The sequence below is a fragment of the Hyperolius riggenbachi genome, chromosome 3, assembly GCF_040937935.1.
Source record: "Hyperolius riggenbachi isolate aHypRig1 chromosome 3, aHypRig1.pri, whole genome shotgun sequence".
Taxonomy (NCBI): domain Eukaryota; kingdom Metazoa; phylum Chordata; class Amphibia; order Anura; family Hyperoliidae; genus Hyperolius; species Hyperolius riggenbachi.
In genome coordinates this window covers 50,251,589-50,264,930 of record NC_090648.1, presented here as the reverse complement: position 1 = coordinate 50,264,930, position 13,342 = coordinate 50,251,589, and the positions used below count along the sequence as shown (strand labels likewise).

Genomic DNA, 13,342 nt, shown 5'->3' with positions numbered 1-13,342 from the left:
GATTCTTGTTAAAGGATTTAAAGTGAATTCATTTCAAATACGGCAGGTCCTCCCGAGTCCCGTATTGTTATATGCCTGCTGCCCTCCTTGCCTGGATGTGTGGTGGTAGCCATTTGTTAGGCTACAACTCCAGACCGGAATCACATCAGGAAAGGTTCCCCCGCCATTACCCTTGGTCACAATGGCAGACTTGCCCTCCATAATAGATTCTCGTTGCAGGTACTGAACAGACAGTAGAAAATGTAATGTAAAAAAAATAGATGTAAGCTTTAACAACAGTAGAGAAAGAACCATCGAAAGTTGATAAGGCAGACAGACATTACCTAACCAGACATCACTGAGTGAGGAAGAGCAATCTCGCCATGGTGCGTACTGCGCAGTAGTCCACCACGGCCGTCACAACACAGACAGCTGTTTGCGGTGCATTACACAGTGAGTTTGGTGTGTCAGTGTGAAGCAGTACACTAATTACACTCCCTGATTGATGTATACACATGCAAGATGTTTGAAAGCACTTTAGGCCTGCAATTTAGCATTCAATGTGATTTCTTCCCCCTAAAATACTGCTTTGCATCAAATCCTGATTCTTCACCGGGACTTTTGGCATGTATCCCACTCCGCCACCTGGGGACCCAGGTGTTAGACCCCTTGAAACATTTTTCCATCACTTTTCTGGCCAGCATAAGTGTTTCTAGTTTAACAAGTTCGCCTCCCCATTGAAGTCTATTGTGGTTCGCGAACTTTTCCGCTAACCAAACCTTCCGAGGAAGTTCGCGAACGGGGTTCGCGAACCGAAAATCGGAGGCTCGGACCATCTATACTGATATGATCCACTATTATGAAAGGAAAAGAAGGGATTGAATATGGACTCATCATTATGCTGGGGAAAGCTGCAGGATTGCGTGAATATTCATTGATTTACTTTTGTACCCACAGGGTTAGTTTTTGGTTCTTAATTATGCTTAATTGGTGTGATGTCATTTCCTGCTGTGTGCTTAAATACATTGATGTTTCACTGTTTGAATTAGCTTGACAAAGGACAGGGATTGTCCGAAAGCTTGCTCTGTATATCCGTTTACCCGCTCAATAAAGAGCTTGGAGTGCTGCAAACCTCTTGCTTTTTTTGATATTTCTGTGGAGGAGGTGACCCCCACCGTTTGCCTCCACCCACTGACATTTGACTCGAGTGCTGCTGACTCCTGAATTACCCTCTGCTGATAGATTAACTCTTTGTGGCCAGTGCTGCAGCTATTGCAAAATCTCATAACAATTAGAATCTAAAAAACTGCCAAGCTGGCACAAAGAGTTAAAGTGGCCATACACATTCCTATTAATATCTGGTAGATTCAATCAGTTTGATCGAATCTGCGAGAAATCAATGCCCCAAAGGATGAAACGTCTTTGACTGAAAGTGATTGAATCAGTTGATCGCACCAGGCGTAAGATATTGAGTAAAAGAAGGCTAGTATTCTTTTTTGCTAATGGTGTAAGCTCCTGATAGGTTAATTAAGGCTGTATTTGAAATAAAATTTGATCTACACAGTTTGTTCTAATTTTACCTAGGTGGGGATTAAGAAATTTGATATTTACATATTTGCTTATTATTTTCTATGTATTTATATGTCATCATTGTACACATGCTTACCTTCAATATTATTACATTTAATTCTTGTAGTTTGTAAATATTAATTGAAATTTCAGGCCAGGCTGACAGAGTGGGTGCCCACTCTAGCCTCTGAAAAAGTGAGAGAAAAAAAAGAACTGCAATGAATGTTATGGCTCGTTAAAAGGCGTATTTTAGGGTATTTCTTGTAATGCATTTAATGCTGCAAAAAAAAAAAAAAAAAGGCCATAGAATGTTGATATATATATACTGCTGATTAGAAAAACGTTTCCTAAGAATTATCTCTTCTTTCCTGATTTTTACTTTGTCTTTTTAAAACATTTTCATAACTTTCGCAACACTGACATTGATAATCAGTCCTAAAACACCACTGCATTTGATGGACAGATATCTTTTTTTTCAACCAAACTAACTATGTTATTATGTTTTCCACTTACTTCAACAGATACAACCACAGCAGCAACACCAACAAGAAACATAACAACAACAGCAACAACAAACACAACAGAAACACCAGCAGCATCAACAACAGCTACAACCGGAAATACAACATCAATAACAACCACACCAGAAACAACATCCAATACAACAGCAAATACAACAGCAACAACCAATACGGCAACAGGAAACACAACATCAATAACAACAAATACAGCAACAACAACACCTACAACAACAGCACTAACATCACTGACAACAAATACAACAGCAACAACAGCAACAGAAGCACCACCACTAACAGGAAATACAACATCAATAACAACAAATACAACAGTGACAACAGAAACAACAGCAGTAACACCAGAAAATACAACATCAATAACAAGGAATACAACAGCAACAGGAAATACAACATCAATAACAACAAATACAACAGCAACAACAAATACAACAGCAGCACCAACAACAGTGAAAACAAACACAACAGAAACACCAGCAGCATCAACAACAGCTACAACCGGAAATACAACATCAATAACAATCACACCAGAAACAACATCCAATACAACAGCAAATACAACAGCAACAACCAATACGGCAACAGGAAACACAACATCAATAACAACAAATACAGCAACAACACATACAACAACAGCACTAACATCACTGACAACAAATACAACAGCAACAGAAGCACCATCACTAACAGGAAATACAACATCAATAACAACAAATACAACAGTGACAACAGAAACAACAGCAGTAACACCAGAAAATGCAACATCAATAACAAGAAATACAACAGCAACAACAGCAGCACCGACAACAGTGACAAAAAACACAACAGAAACACCAGCAGCATCAACAACAGCTGCAACCGGAAATACAACATCAATAACAACCACACCAGAAACAACATCCAATACAACAGCAAATACAACAGCAAAAACCAATACGGCAACAGGAAACACAACATCAATAACAACAAATACAGCAACAACAACACATACAACAGCAGCACTAACATCACTGACAACAAATACAACAGCAACAACAGCAACAGAAGCACCACCACTAACAGGAAATACAACATCAATAACAACAAATACAACAGTGACAACAGAAACAACAGCAGTAACACCAGAAAATGCAACATCAATAACAAGAAATACAACAGCAACAACAGCAGCACCAACAACAGAAAATACAACATCAATAACAACTGCAACAGAAAAAAACAATACAGCAGCATTAACAGCAAATACATCAGCAACAAAAGCAACAACCAATATAACAACAGGGACTACAACAACAAAAACAGCAACAAATGCAACAGCAACAACAACAGCACCAACAGGTAATTCAACATCAATACCAACAAATATAACAACAACGGCAATAACAACAGCAACAACAGTATCGATAACAGATAATACAACATCAATAACAAGAAATACAGCATCAACAGCAAATACAACCACATCAACAGCAAATAGAACAGCACCAGCAACAGGAAATACAACATCAATAACAACAAATACAACAGTAGCACCAACAACAGTGACAACAAATACAACAGCAACAACATCAGCACCAACAACAGCAAAAGCAACCACAACAACTCTGCCAATGACGCAATCCACAAGTGCCACCACTGCATCTTCTACAACACATGTCGCTGCACCAGGTAAGTCTACAGTGACATTGATGATTTTATTCTAATGCTGTAGGCACATGGTTAATAATTCAGCCAGGCATTCTACATAGCAGAGCAGTCATTTATAAAGATACAATAAAAAGGGTATTTATTCTTGTTGAAAATACCTACACGTTGTCTGCAAAAATATAGGAAAAAGAATTGCTCTGTTTCTAAGTATGACCTGGATTGGGCCATTTAAATGAATGGGGGGGGGGGGGGGGTGTTATGGCATGAATGGCATGATTAGAATCCTGGCTTTCTTTATCCATATAGATTAGTGCGCATTAAAGACAAACTGTAACAAGTTTTTTTTAATAAAAAAGGGTTACCCAAGGATCAGGGGTTACTTGGACCTTAAATTGACCGAGAGACGAATAAAAAGCATTTTTTTCGCTTACCCGGGGCTTCCTACAGCCCCATGAGCATGGATGCGTCCCTCGCCATCCTCCTGCGGTCCTCCGTTAAGCCGCAATCTGCGTAAGCAGCTGTGTGATGTCAGCAGGGGGCCTTCTGCGCATGCGTGGACCTTCTGCGCAAGTGCAGAAGGCCCCGGCTGACATCACTCAGTCAGACTGAGCCCGACTGAGCCGTCTACCGGGGTTTGCTTGTGCTGAATGGAGGATTCCGGGCGAACCGCGGGAGGCATGCGTGAGGACGGTGAGGGACGCATCCATGCTTAATGGGCTGGAGGAAGCCCCGGGTAAGTAAAAAAAAATGCTTTTTACTTGTCTACGGGTCACTTTAAGGATTTTGAAAGCCACCCCAAAACATTCTCCCCAAAATCACTGGACCACAGAACAGTGCCACCATAAAATGTACCCGGTCAGCTACAAGACGACATGCCCTATAACAAGCATCATTTGGGATGAGACTCCTCCAGTGTAAAAGGGAGGGGGTTCTATATGAATCATAAAGGATTCTATATCCCATTTCTTTAATGGAACAATTTGTAGAATATTTAGCTAAACCCCCAAAAATATCCCATTCCTCTAAAGTCCAGGAGTGCTGAAATCTATCCTTCCAGTCAATCATAGCTGGATATCTGTCACCTAACTTTTGATACCAGATCTCGGAATACATGACAGATATCAAACCTAGCCTGATCCAAGAACATAAGAATGGAATTTCCGAGGCGATAGGTGCAGGGTACATATCCAGGCCAGTCCAAAACTGATCTAGCAAAAAATGTTTCAGGTGGAAGTTGTGGAGGATTTCAATTGGCTGCAGGTTATATTTGAGTCAAGCTTGATTCAAGGACATAGGATTACCCTTGAGTAGAAAATATTTTATTTTAAGCATCCCCAAAGAAAAGTTAGGAAAACACATGTAATTTATTTTAATGGCATTGCATTTGTCCCGTGTTTTTACACTTTTTTTCACGCATTTTGTAATTTTCTGCATTTTTACATTGCACAACAGTGTTGCTTTCTATCCGTGTTGCAATGGGAATGAGGTTTAATGCAAGTCTATGAAAACACAATTTTGAAGCTCATCAGATTCATTTTCATATAAATAAACTTCATTTACAAATGACAAAAACGTAAAACTGGAAAAACTATAGAAACCCACATGCATGTGTGAGTACTGCCTTTGTAAGCATCAGCGTATGTACCCAAACCATTTTGCAACATTTCCACAAACTTTTCAGCATTTAGGCAAGTTGCATTAAAAGTATATGAGGCCAAACATCACAGCTAATTGTCAAGTCCTCCATACATGATACATGTGCATTTGACATGTACTATATTCCAAGGCTAGCAATGGGAACCAGAGCTGGGACAGGTCCTCCAGCCTCCAAGGCTGAGACAGCAAAGTGCGCCCCTCCATCCCTCCCACCCCAGCCGTCACACACTGATTGCTATTAGACTAAGAGGTGCCCCAGGGCCCCCAACACCTTAATTTCTAGTTATCTGGCTTGCAGCCGCTGCTATGTATCCCCTTTTCTTATTTCTCTTGGCTTCAAACACAGTAGGGGAATGAAAGCTCATTGAGTTGTGAGCCCCCTCCTACACTGCGCCCTGAGGCTGGAGCCTCTCTCTCCTTTGCCTCTGCACAGCTCTGATGGGAACATGACAAAAAAGAAACGTTATTTAAACACATTGTTAATCCAGTGCCTTTTTATATTGAAGCAGGTTTCATGACATTTTTGCTCGGTGAGTATCAGCCAGATTTGCGACAAAATTAAGTTTATGAATCCTGCCCACTAATCCCCATTCATAACAGCTCTTAAAGTGTACCCAAGGGGAATACTATTCTACAAATGAACACAGAGACATGTTCCCTGCTCAGTCACAAGCCACTGTGTCCTCTCTGTTCCCACCTTCCCTCTGCTGTGCTCCCCTGAAATTGCTGACAAGCAGCTTGCCAGCATCCTAATAGGGGAAGGGACATCCTTTGCAGGAAATGCAGTCCTGCACAACACCCACTCTGGTGTTAGGAACGCCCCTCCCTTACCTTTCTCTGCCCCTTTTCCACCCTTCTTCGCCCTTTCCCAAGCCATGCTCCGCCTCTCTCCACCCCTTCCCCACCCCTCTGTGTCACAGCAGAGCTGAGAGCTGAGATGCTGCCGCATCATGATCTCTGGAGTTTTAGACATCTTTAAAACAACTACCCTGCAACCCAGCGGATGAACATAACGATGTAGGACAGCAAGAAGCGGATTGCTGGACTCAGGGAGAAGATCTTGTTCAGGTAGTATTTTATTTTCTTTCTGCCTTGGGTTCTCTTTAAGAGTGTTAAAGGTGAATAAAATTCTAAGCTCCTGAAATTCTAAGCTACTGTATCTACTGTAAAACTTGGCGGCTGAATTTGTTATGTGCTCAGTTGAAGAATAGGTAAGTATTAAACACTGGAAATAATAACCATTATTTATTTTATCCAACAGGAGGGTCCTGTGTAAATGGAGGCTGGTATGATGGGAATAAGTGTATATGTCCAGAGAACTACTATGGTACAAAATGTGAATTCATCATGAATGACATTAGGAGTAGTAAGTTCTACATTTCTAAAAAAAAAATTATAAATAAGCAAAATACTGCATGCTCATGTTTTTTTGTTTTGTTTTTTTTTAGCATATACAGTACATGGTCTGCTTTTATTCACTCACATATTAATATATACCCCTCCTACCATGTAACAATATACAAAGCACACTGATTATTCCTATTAGTATTTTTATAAATGATTTATATGAAATCGTCATCATCTTTGGTATTGTACACAGTGCATGATATAAACATAGATGGTTAATACAGAGGTAGTATACACAAAAAATGTGACATTAACTAATACAGTTATCTATAACACAACCCAAGGTTAAGAACAGATACTTAAGAAGAAGAACAATATAGGAAAGAAATTATAATACTCAGACACAACAACGATAACGCGTTTCACGGAGCGCAGTCCGCTTCCTCAGATCAAATAAAGCAGTTTCTTGGCTACCCAGACACTGCTTTATTTGATCTGAGGAAGTGAACTGTGCTCCGCAAAATGCGTTATCATTTTTGTGTCTGAGTATTAAAATGTCTTTCCTATATTGGCATTGCCCCTTCTTCTTAGAGGTGCACCATTTTATATTTATTGCATCCATGATTATTTTTTGTGGCGCCTTCTCCCTCCCAGTGAGTGTCTCAACAGTGCTGATTTCCACAAAGCATGCACTGTTGGTGGTACTTGAGGACTGCGATGGGAAACCCTGGCCTAAGGGAGGATGCGGGAAACCTCTGGAGGATTCACAGGCTTCCCTCTTCCTAGGTATCTGTTTTCTGACCTCAGGTCCACCTTGGAATGACTTTAAGTACATACTATTCAAATACAATATACATATAATAAATGTCATAAGACATGTCTTTGCAAACATGTTAGGGAACCTCGAGTCAAAATGATATTTGCATGGTTTTCAGTCACTGATTCAGAAAATGTTAAAATTTTACAAGAAATCAGAAGAGATAAAGTTAAGCGAGGAATAGAATATTAAGCTACATACCCACATGCAATAACTGTCATCTGAAATGGCCGATAATGAGCAATGATCACTATGTGTGTACAGCGGCAGCCAATTGATATTGTTCGGGCATTGGGCATCATTAAAGATCCGTCCTGTCGGATTCTTAATGACTCCTGGCCAAGCATGACCATTCTTAATACTTTTTACAAGCACGCTGACCGATTGAAGCCGATGTAGTCTGATGTTTGTTGACCCTCCACCCAGGACCAGTTGAAAAAGTTGTGGCCAAAAATGGTCGCAATTGATAATCATCGATATATGTGGGCGTAACTGTCATTTATTGTAATATAGAAAGCTGTTACGCTATTTAGCGGGCGGCTGCAATTACATTGAAATAACGTATTGTATTATTGCTAATGGGGATCGGGGGATGTTAAGGTTAGGCACCACTAGGGGGGTCTTAGGGTTGGGCACCACCAGGGGATGGTTCTGTGTGAGAGTAGGGTGTGCATGGGTTAAACCAGGGATGTCCTACTCCAGGCCTTAAGGGCCATGGTCCTCACACATTTTTGGAATAGCCCAAACCAGTGGCAAGGGATCACTGTAAGAAGAAAATGGTGAGCTTCTGAGAGGAACTGATAGTGAGGTTAGTATGTAATCTTCATTTGCAACTACGTCGTGTTTATTTTAATTATTTTTACTCACTTCAGGTTCCCTTTAACAAACACAGAACACTTATATCGCGCTTTTCTCCTGGCGGACTCAAAGCGCCAGAGCTGCAGCCACGAGGACACGCTCTATTGGCAGTAGCAGTGTTAGGGAGACTTGCCCAAGGTCTCCTACTGAATAAGTGCTGGCTTACTGAACAGGCAGAGCTGAGATTCGAACCCTGGTCTTCTGTGTCAGAGACAGAGCCCTTAACCATTACACCATCCAGCCACCACCGATTTAAGGCAGGGAATATACTGGACTGTTTTCATATGCGTTTTCTGCCCAGAAGAACTCATGTTAATCAAAGGGCTAGTTCCCACTTAATGTGTTTTTCTTGGACAGAAAAAAAAAACAGACATTCTGCATGATAATTCTGCTCATTTTGTCAGTTTTCCATGCAACTGGTATTGTTTAAAAGGAAATAAATATGTCAGCCACCACTCTCATATGAATGAAAGCAATGAAACATTTTCAGTGATGATTATAACATAATAAAAGCCTGACAACCTATTAAATATCAGTAGATAGATACTGAGCTAGAAATATAATGAATGTTTAACTATTGAGGTACACTGTACAAGAGAGACGTTGTTAAAACTAGTCACAGATATTCCAGCAGGGTAATGGTTAAAGTGCAGAGAGTGTCATAAATAAAAGTAAGTAAACAGCACACTGAGATAAGGCTGAGGAATGTGTGAATGCCAGAGAGGAGAATGAATGGGAGATCCTGTAACCTCCAGACCAAAAGCATCTGCCACTATCTCAGGGGATGGAGACATGATCTGTGGTAGGGAGAGTGGGAAAAGTTCAGAGCTCACCTCTCAATAGCTTCTAATGTAGATATATGACAAAGACTGAGAAGGCCAGGCTGCTGGATGATTGTTACTCCCTTAGACTCAGGAATGCTGTCAGCAGCACTGCCCCCCCCCTGATGTTTGAAGAGGGAGGTCGCCTGGGGCACGTGGCATGCCTGCAACCTTCTAGATCCGCGTCTGGCCCAAACTAATTAATGGGACTGACTCAGGAAATGTGTGAATCATCAAGTAGAACACATTTCTCCATTTCCCCGTCTATCCTAAACACTGGCACCCTCGAGAACTGAAGTTGGACATCCTGGATTAAATGGTAAACCACAGCTGCCCACTGTCACTCACTTTTGTAAGTCTCCAGAGACGTGCTTTGTGACGTTTGCCAGTAAATGATGGCAGGCTATTGCAGTGATAAGGAGTGGATCTAATACTGGAGCAGGTTATTTAAACTGGTCTACGGCACTACTTTCTAATGAAGGGGGAAGGGGTGTCTCTTGTTGAAAGGCAGCACCTTAGAGTAGTCCCCTACACTTCTGAGAGGACATGAGAAGAGGGTGGTGATGGTGGCTGTAGTTCTTATGGGTGGGGGAATGGAAGCCACAATTTACATTGGGCGGGTGCAGGGATTGCAGGCCACACTTTTTAAGTGGTAGACGGTGGCAACACTTTTTATCGTGAGAATGGTAACTACACTTGATGTGTAGGAAGGGGGGGATTATGGCTGCACTTGTTACTGTGGGTTAAAGAGGGTGTTATGGTGGCTGGAATTGTTATATGAATCTGGGGAGGAGGAAAGCACAAGGGAAGAGCAGGGAGTAGTACTGAAGGGGGTTTTGCTAGAGAGGCTCCCAGGATTTGTAGTTACACTCCTGGCAACCTCCACTTTCTCTCATACCTCAAGCCTCACAACCGAAACAGTTGTACAGGTAACTTATTGTATGTCTTTGGCTCTATTTTTTACAGCTAAAATCAATGCTACAGTCAGAGTCACAGTTTCTGTCAATGCCACTTTTGACAAGGATCTCCTGGACAAAACCAGCTTCAAGTACCAAAACTTTGAAGCTAATTTTGTGAAAGAGGTATTTATACTTAGCCTAAAAGTTTACTTCCTGCATGTTTTACTCAGGGGCATAGCTACGACTTTCAGCACCCAGAGACAAGGACAGTTTTTGCGCCAACCCCCTCTAGACAAAATGTGTGTGGCCACACATCAGAATGTGGTTGTTATCATGGGGGAGTCAAACGTTATTTAGATAGCTATATGTGCCTCCTTTCCCCATTCAGATAGCCAGATGTGTCCCCCTATAAATAGCCAAATGTGCGCCTCTTTAGATAGCCAGATGTGCCCTCCTTTAGATAGCCTTTTTCTGCTGCTGTTAACGCTTCTGCACTCCTCCGGAGAAGGAGGGAGAGGAGCAGGGGCCATCATTGCAGTTAGCGAGCCACCTACACATGGGAGTGCAATGGCCATGCTGAGTGCCCTCACAGTGCTGCGCCTGGGGACATATGTCTCTCCTTGCCCACCCATAGTTACCCCTCTGGTTTTACTGTTTGTTTAACCTCTTCTGGATGGCGGTGGTTAAAATCCATGCCCTGTTTGCGGCTGCTTATTCCTGCCAGGGCGTAGATTTTATTCACCGCCACTGCACCATCTGATCTAGCTTTTTCCACGGTTCTTTGTGTCGCTGCGCTCACTCACTCTGCTGTCACACTGACAGCAGAGCTTCTGTATATCAGGCAGGAGGCAATTTAATTTGTTCCTGACCCCAAGATTGATGTGAGCCAATCACACCAAGAACATTGCTTAAAAAATGCCCTTTTAAGATGGCTCTGATTTTAAAGGGTCCAGAGCCATCGGGTCCTTAAGCGGTTAAAATATTGGTTTGTTTGTTTCAAAGTCATCACAAATGAATCTCTTTGCACATTTATAGCTTTTACATTTAAATACTTATATAAAGAGTGGCCTTTGTTCTCTCTGCTGCATACTCCTATCTCCAATGGTGGGCTGAAATTTCGCATTGAAATTTGCATTTACGCATCGTAATCATAATGCAAAATTTCAGGAAAAAAATTGTAATTAATTTCATATGTAATAGTAATATTTCATCATTTTGCATAATTTTTCCACTTAATTTTCGCACAATTTTGTTGCTTCCTGTTTTCATCAATGAGCATTGCGGCCAATTCAGCAGTCACTGGTTTATCTACTGTCCTTACTTGTACCAGTTTTGGTAGGTAGTACTACATGTAAGAAGCACCCCAATCACAAGATCTAATTTGGAAAAATATTGTCCCAGTCATAAAGCCAAAACTTGTCCTATGTCAAATTACTCAGATAGTTACGCTTTCCCCCTTTTCCTGTTTCACTTCACATCATTTTCAAGAACTAGTTATTCACTTGCTGCCTGAAATATCATACTCCTTGACAGCTATTGCTATGAGATAATCAGTGGTGAGGCTCTTTTTTATACTAGATGCGATTCTGATTTTTGATGCGATTAAAAAAAAGTCCTACATGCTGCGTTCTTTCTGCATTTTTCTTCTTGTGTTGCAAATTGGAATCGCAAATCGGATTTGGAAAATGGAATTGTGATTTGCAGTGTAAAAGAAGCCCCAGGGCCCTCTTACACTTAGGCTACTTTCCCACCAAGGCATTGCGTTTTAGGGGACGTTAAGGTCGCATTACGTGCCCCTAACGCAACGCATGGTGGTGTTGAAGGTGGACGTCAGATTGAGCTGCGTGTTGCAGCTCTCAAAGCAGCCGCTCCAGGTTAGTGGTAGGAAGTCCGGATCTTTTTAAGGATTCGGATCATTTGAATGGGATCATTGAAAAGATCCGGATCTTTGAACCGAATCATTTGAATCATTTTACTAGGGAAGCAGACTGGGTGAAATGACTAGCAGGACAGGACTTTCCCTGCACTGTACATTCTGTATGTTCCTGTTTCTTCCAGACAGACATCCACTGTGAACCGAATCTTTCATTGTGATGATCCGGAGGATTCGACTCACAAAAAAGATCCGGATCAAATGATCCGGACAACACTAAGAGTCCCACCACGAGTCACCACAGTGCAGTGAATATTAATTAGCCATGTGGCTGGCCGCGGAGCAGGAGGGGAGACCTCCTCCAACATTACTGAGCATGTGCAAGCAGTCTAACGCGGCTTAGCCCAGTATAACGTACAGCATGCAGCACTTTGTTTAAACGTGCTGCGTTACTATGTAACGCAACGTGGGCACTGAACAGCACATTGATTGTACAGTGCTGTGAGTTAGGCTGCGTTACTGGCTGCTGTAACGTGAGACTTTAACGGCCCACTGTGAAAGCAGCCTTAAAGTGTTGGTATGCGTTAGTGAGCGCTATTATGCATTAGTGAGCATTGGTATGCGTTTTTTCCATAGCAGTGCATTGCGAAAAAGATTTCAGTTAAAACGCATATGGTGGTAACTGTTCCATAGGAAAACATGGACATTACTTTGAAAATCTGTTTTCTTTCAGTTACAGTGTAACTGAGAGCAACTGATTAAAATGATCACTATCGCGAAAATCGTAAAATTTAAAGTACATGTAAACATATACAAATAAGAAGTACATTCTCCCCAGAGTAAAATGAGCCATACATTTCTTTTCTCCTATGTTGCTGTCACTTACAGTAGGTAATAGAAATCTGGCAGAACTGACATCTCCTCATGGGGGATTCTCAGTGTTTTCTTTACTAAAGCACTTAGTAAATGGCAGTTGCTCCATTCAAGTGACAAAAAACTGTGCAGCTGGGAGGCTGGCCAGCATCTTTGTATAAATCATTTTCAGGGACTGTCTTTGTAAAAAATAAAGGCCATGCTGAGAATCCCCCATGAAGAGATGAGTTGGTCCAAAACCTGTTGGTTCTGTCAGATTTCTACTACCTACTGTAAGTGACAGCAACATAGGAGAAAAGTCATTTATGGCTCATTTTACTCTGGAAGAAACGTACTTCCTATTTGTATGTGTTCACATGTATTTTACACTTTTTCGCAATAGTGGTCCTTGAAGTGTAAAAGGGGCCTTACTCACTTCACCAATTAATGGTTTTTAATGTTGTTGATGATCAGTGTATATTCATACT

General features: G+C 41.4%; 1 protein-coding gene across 1 annotated transcript in view; it reads left to right on the top strand.

Annotated features, from left to right (window-relative positions):
- Nucleotides 1-13,342, top strand: part of LOC137562096 (serine-rich adhesin for platelets-like) — a 174,237-nt gene that overhangs the window by 106,125 nt on the left and 54,770 nt on the right. Inside the window, exons 72-74 of the mRNA XM_068273433.1 lie at nucleotides 2,070-3,752; nucleotides 6,649-6,753; nucleotides 10,197-10,312. Of these exons, the coding sequence (XP_068129534.1) occupies nucleotides 2,070-3,752; nucleotides 6,649-6,753; nucleotides 10,197-10,312 (1,904 nt within the window). The remainder of the gene's footprint in view (nucleotides 1-2,069; nucleotides 3,753-6,648; nucleotides 6,754-10,196; nucleotides 10,313-13,342) is intronic.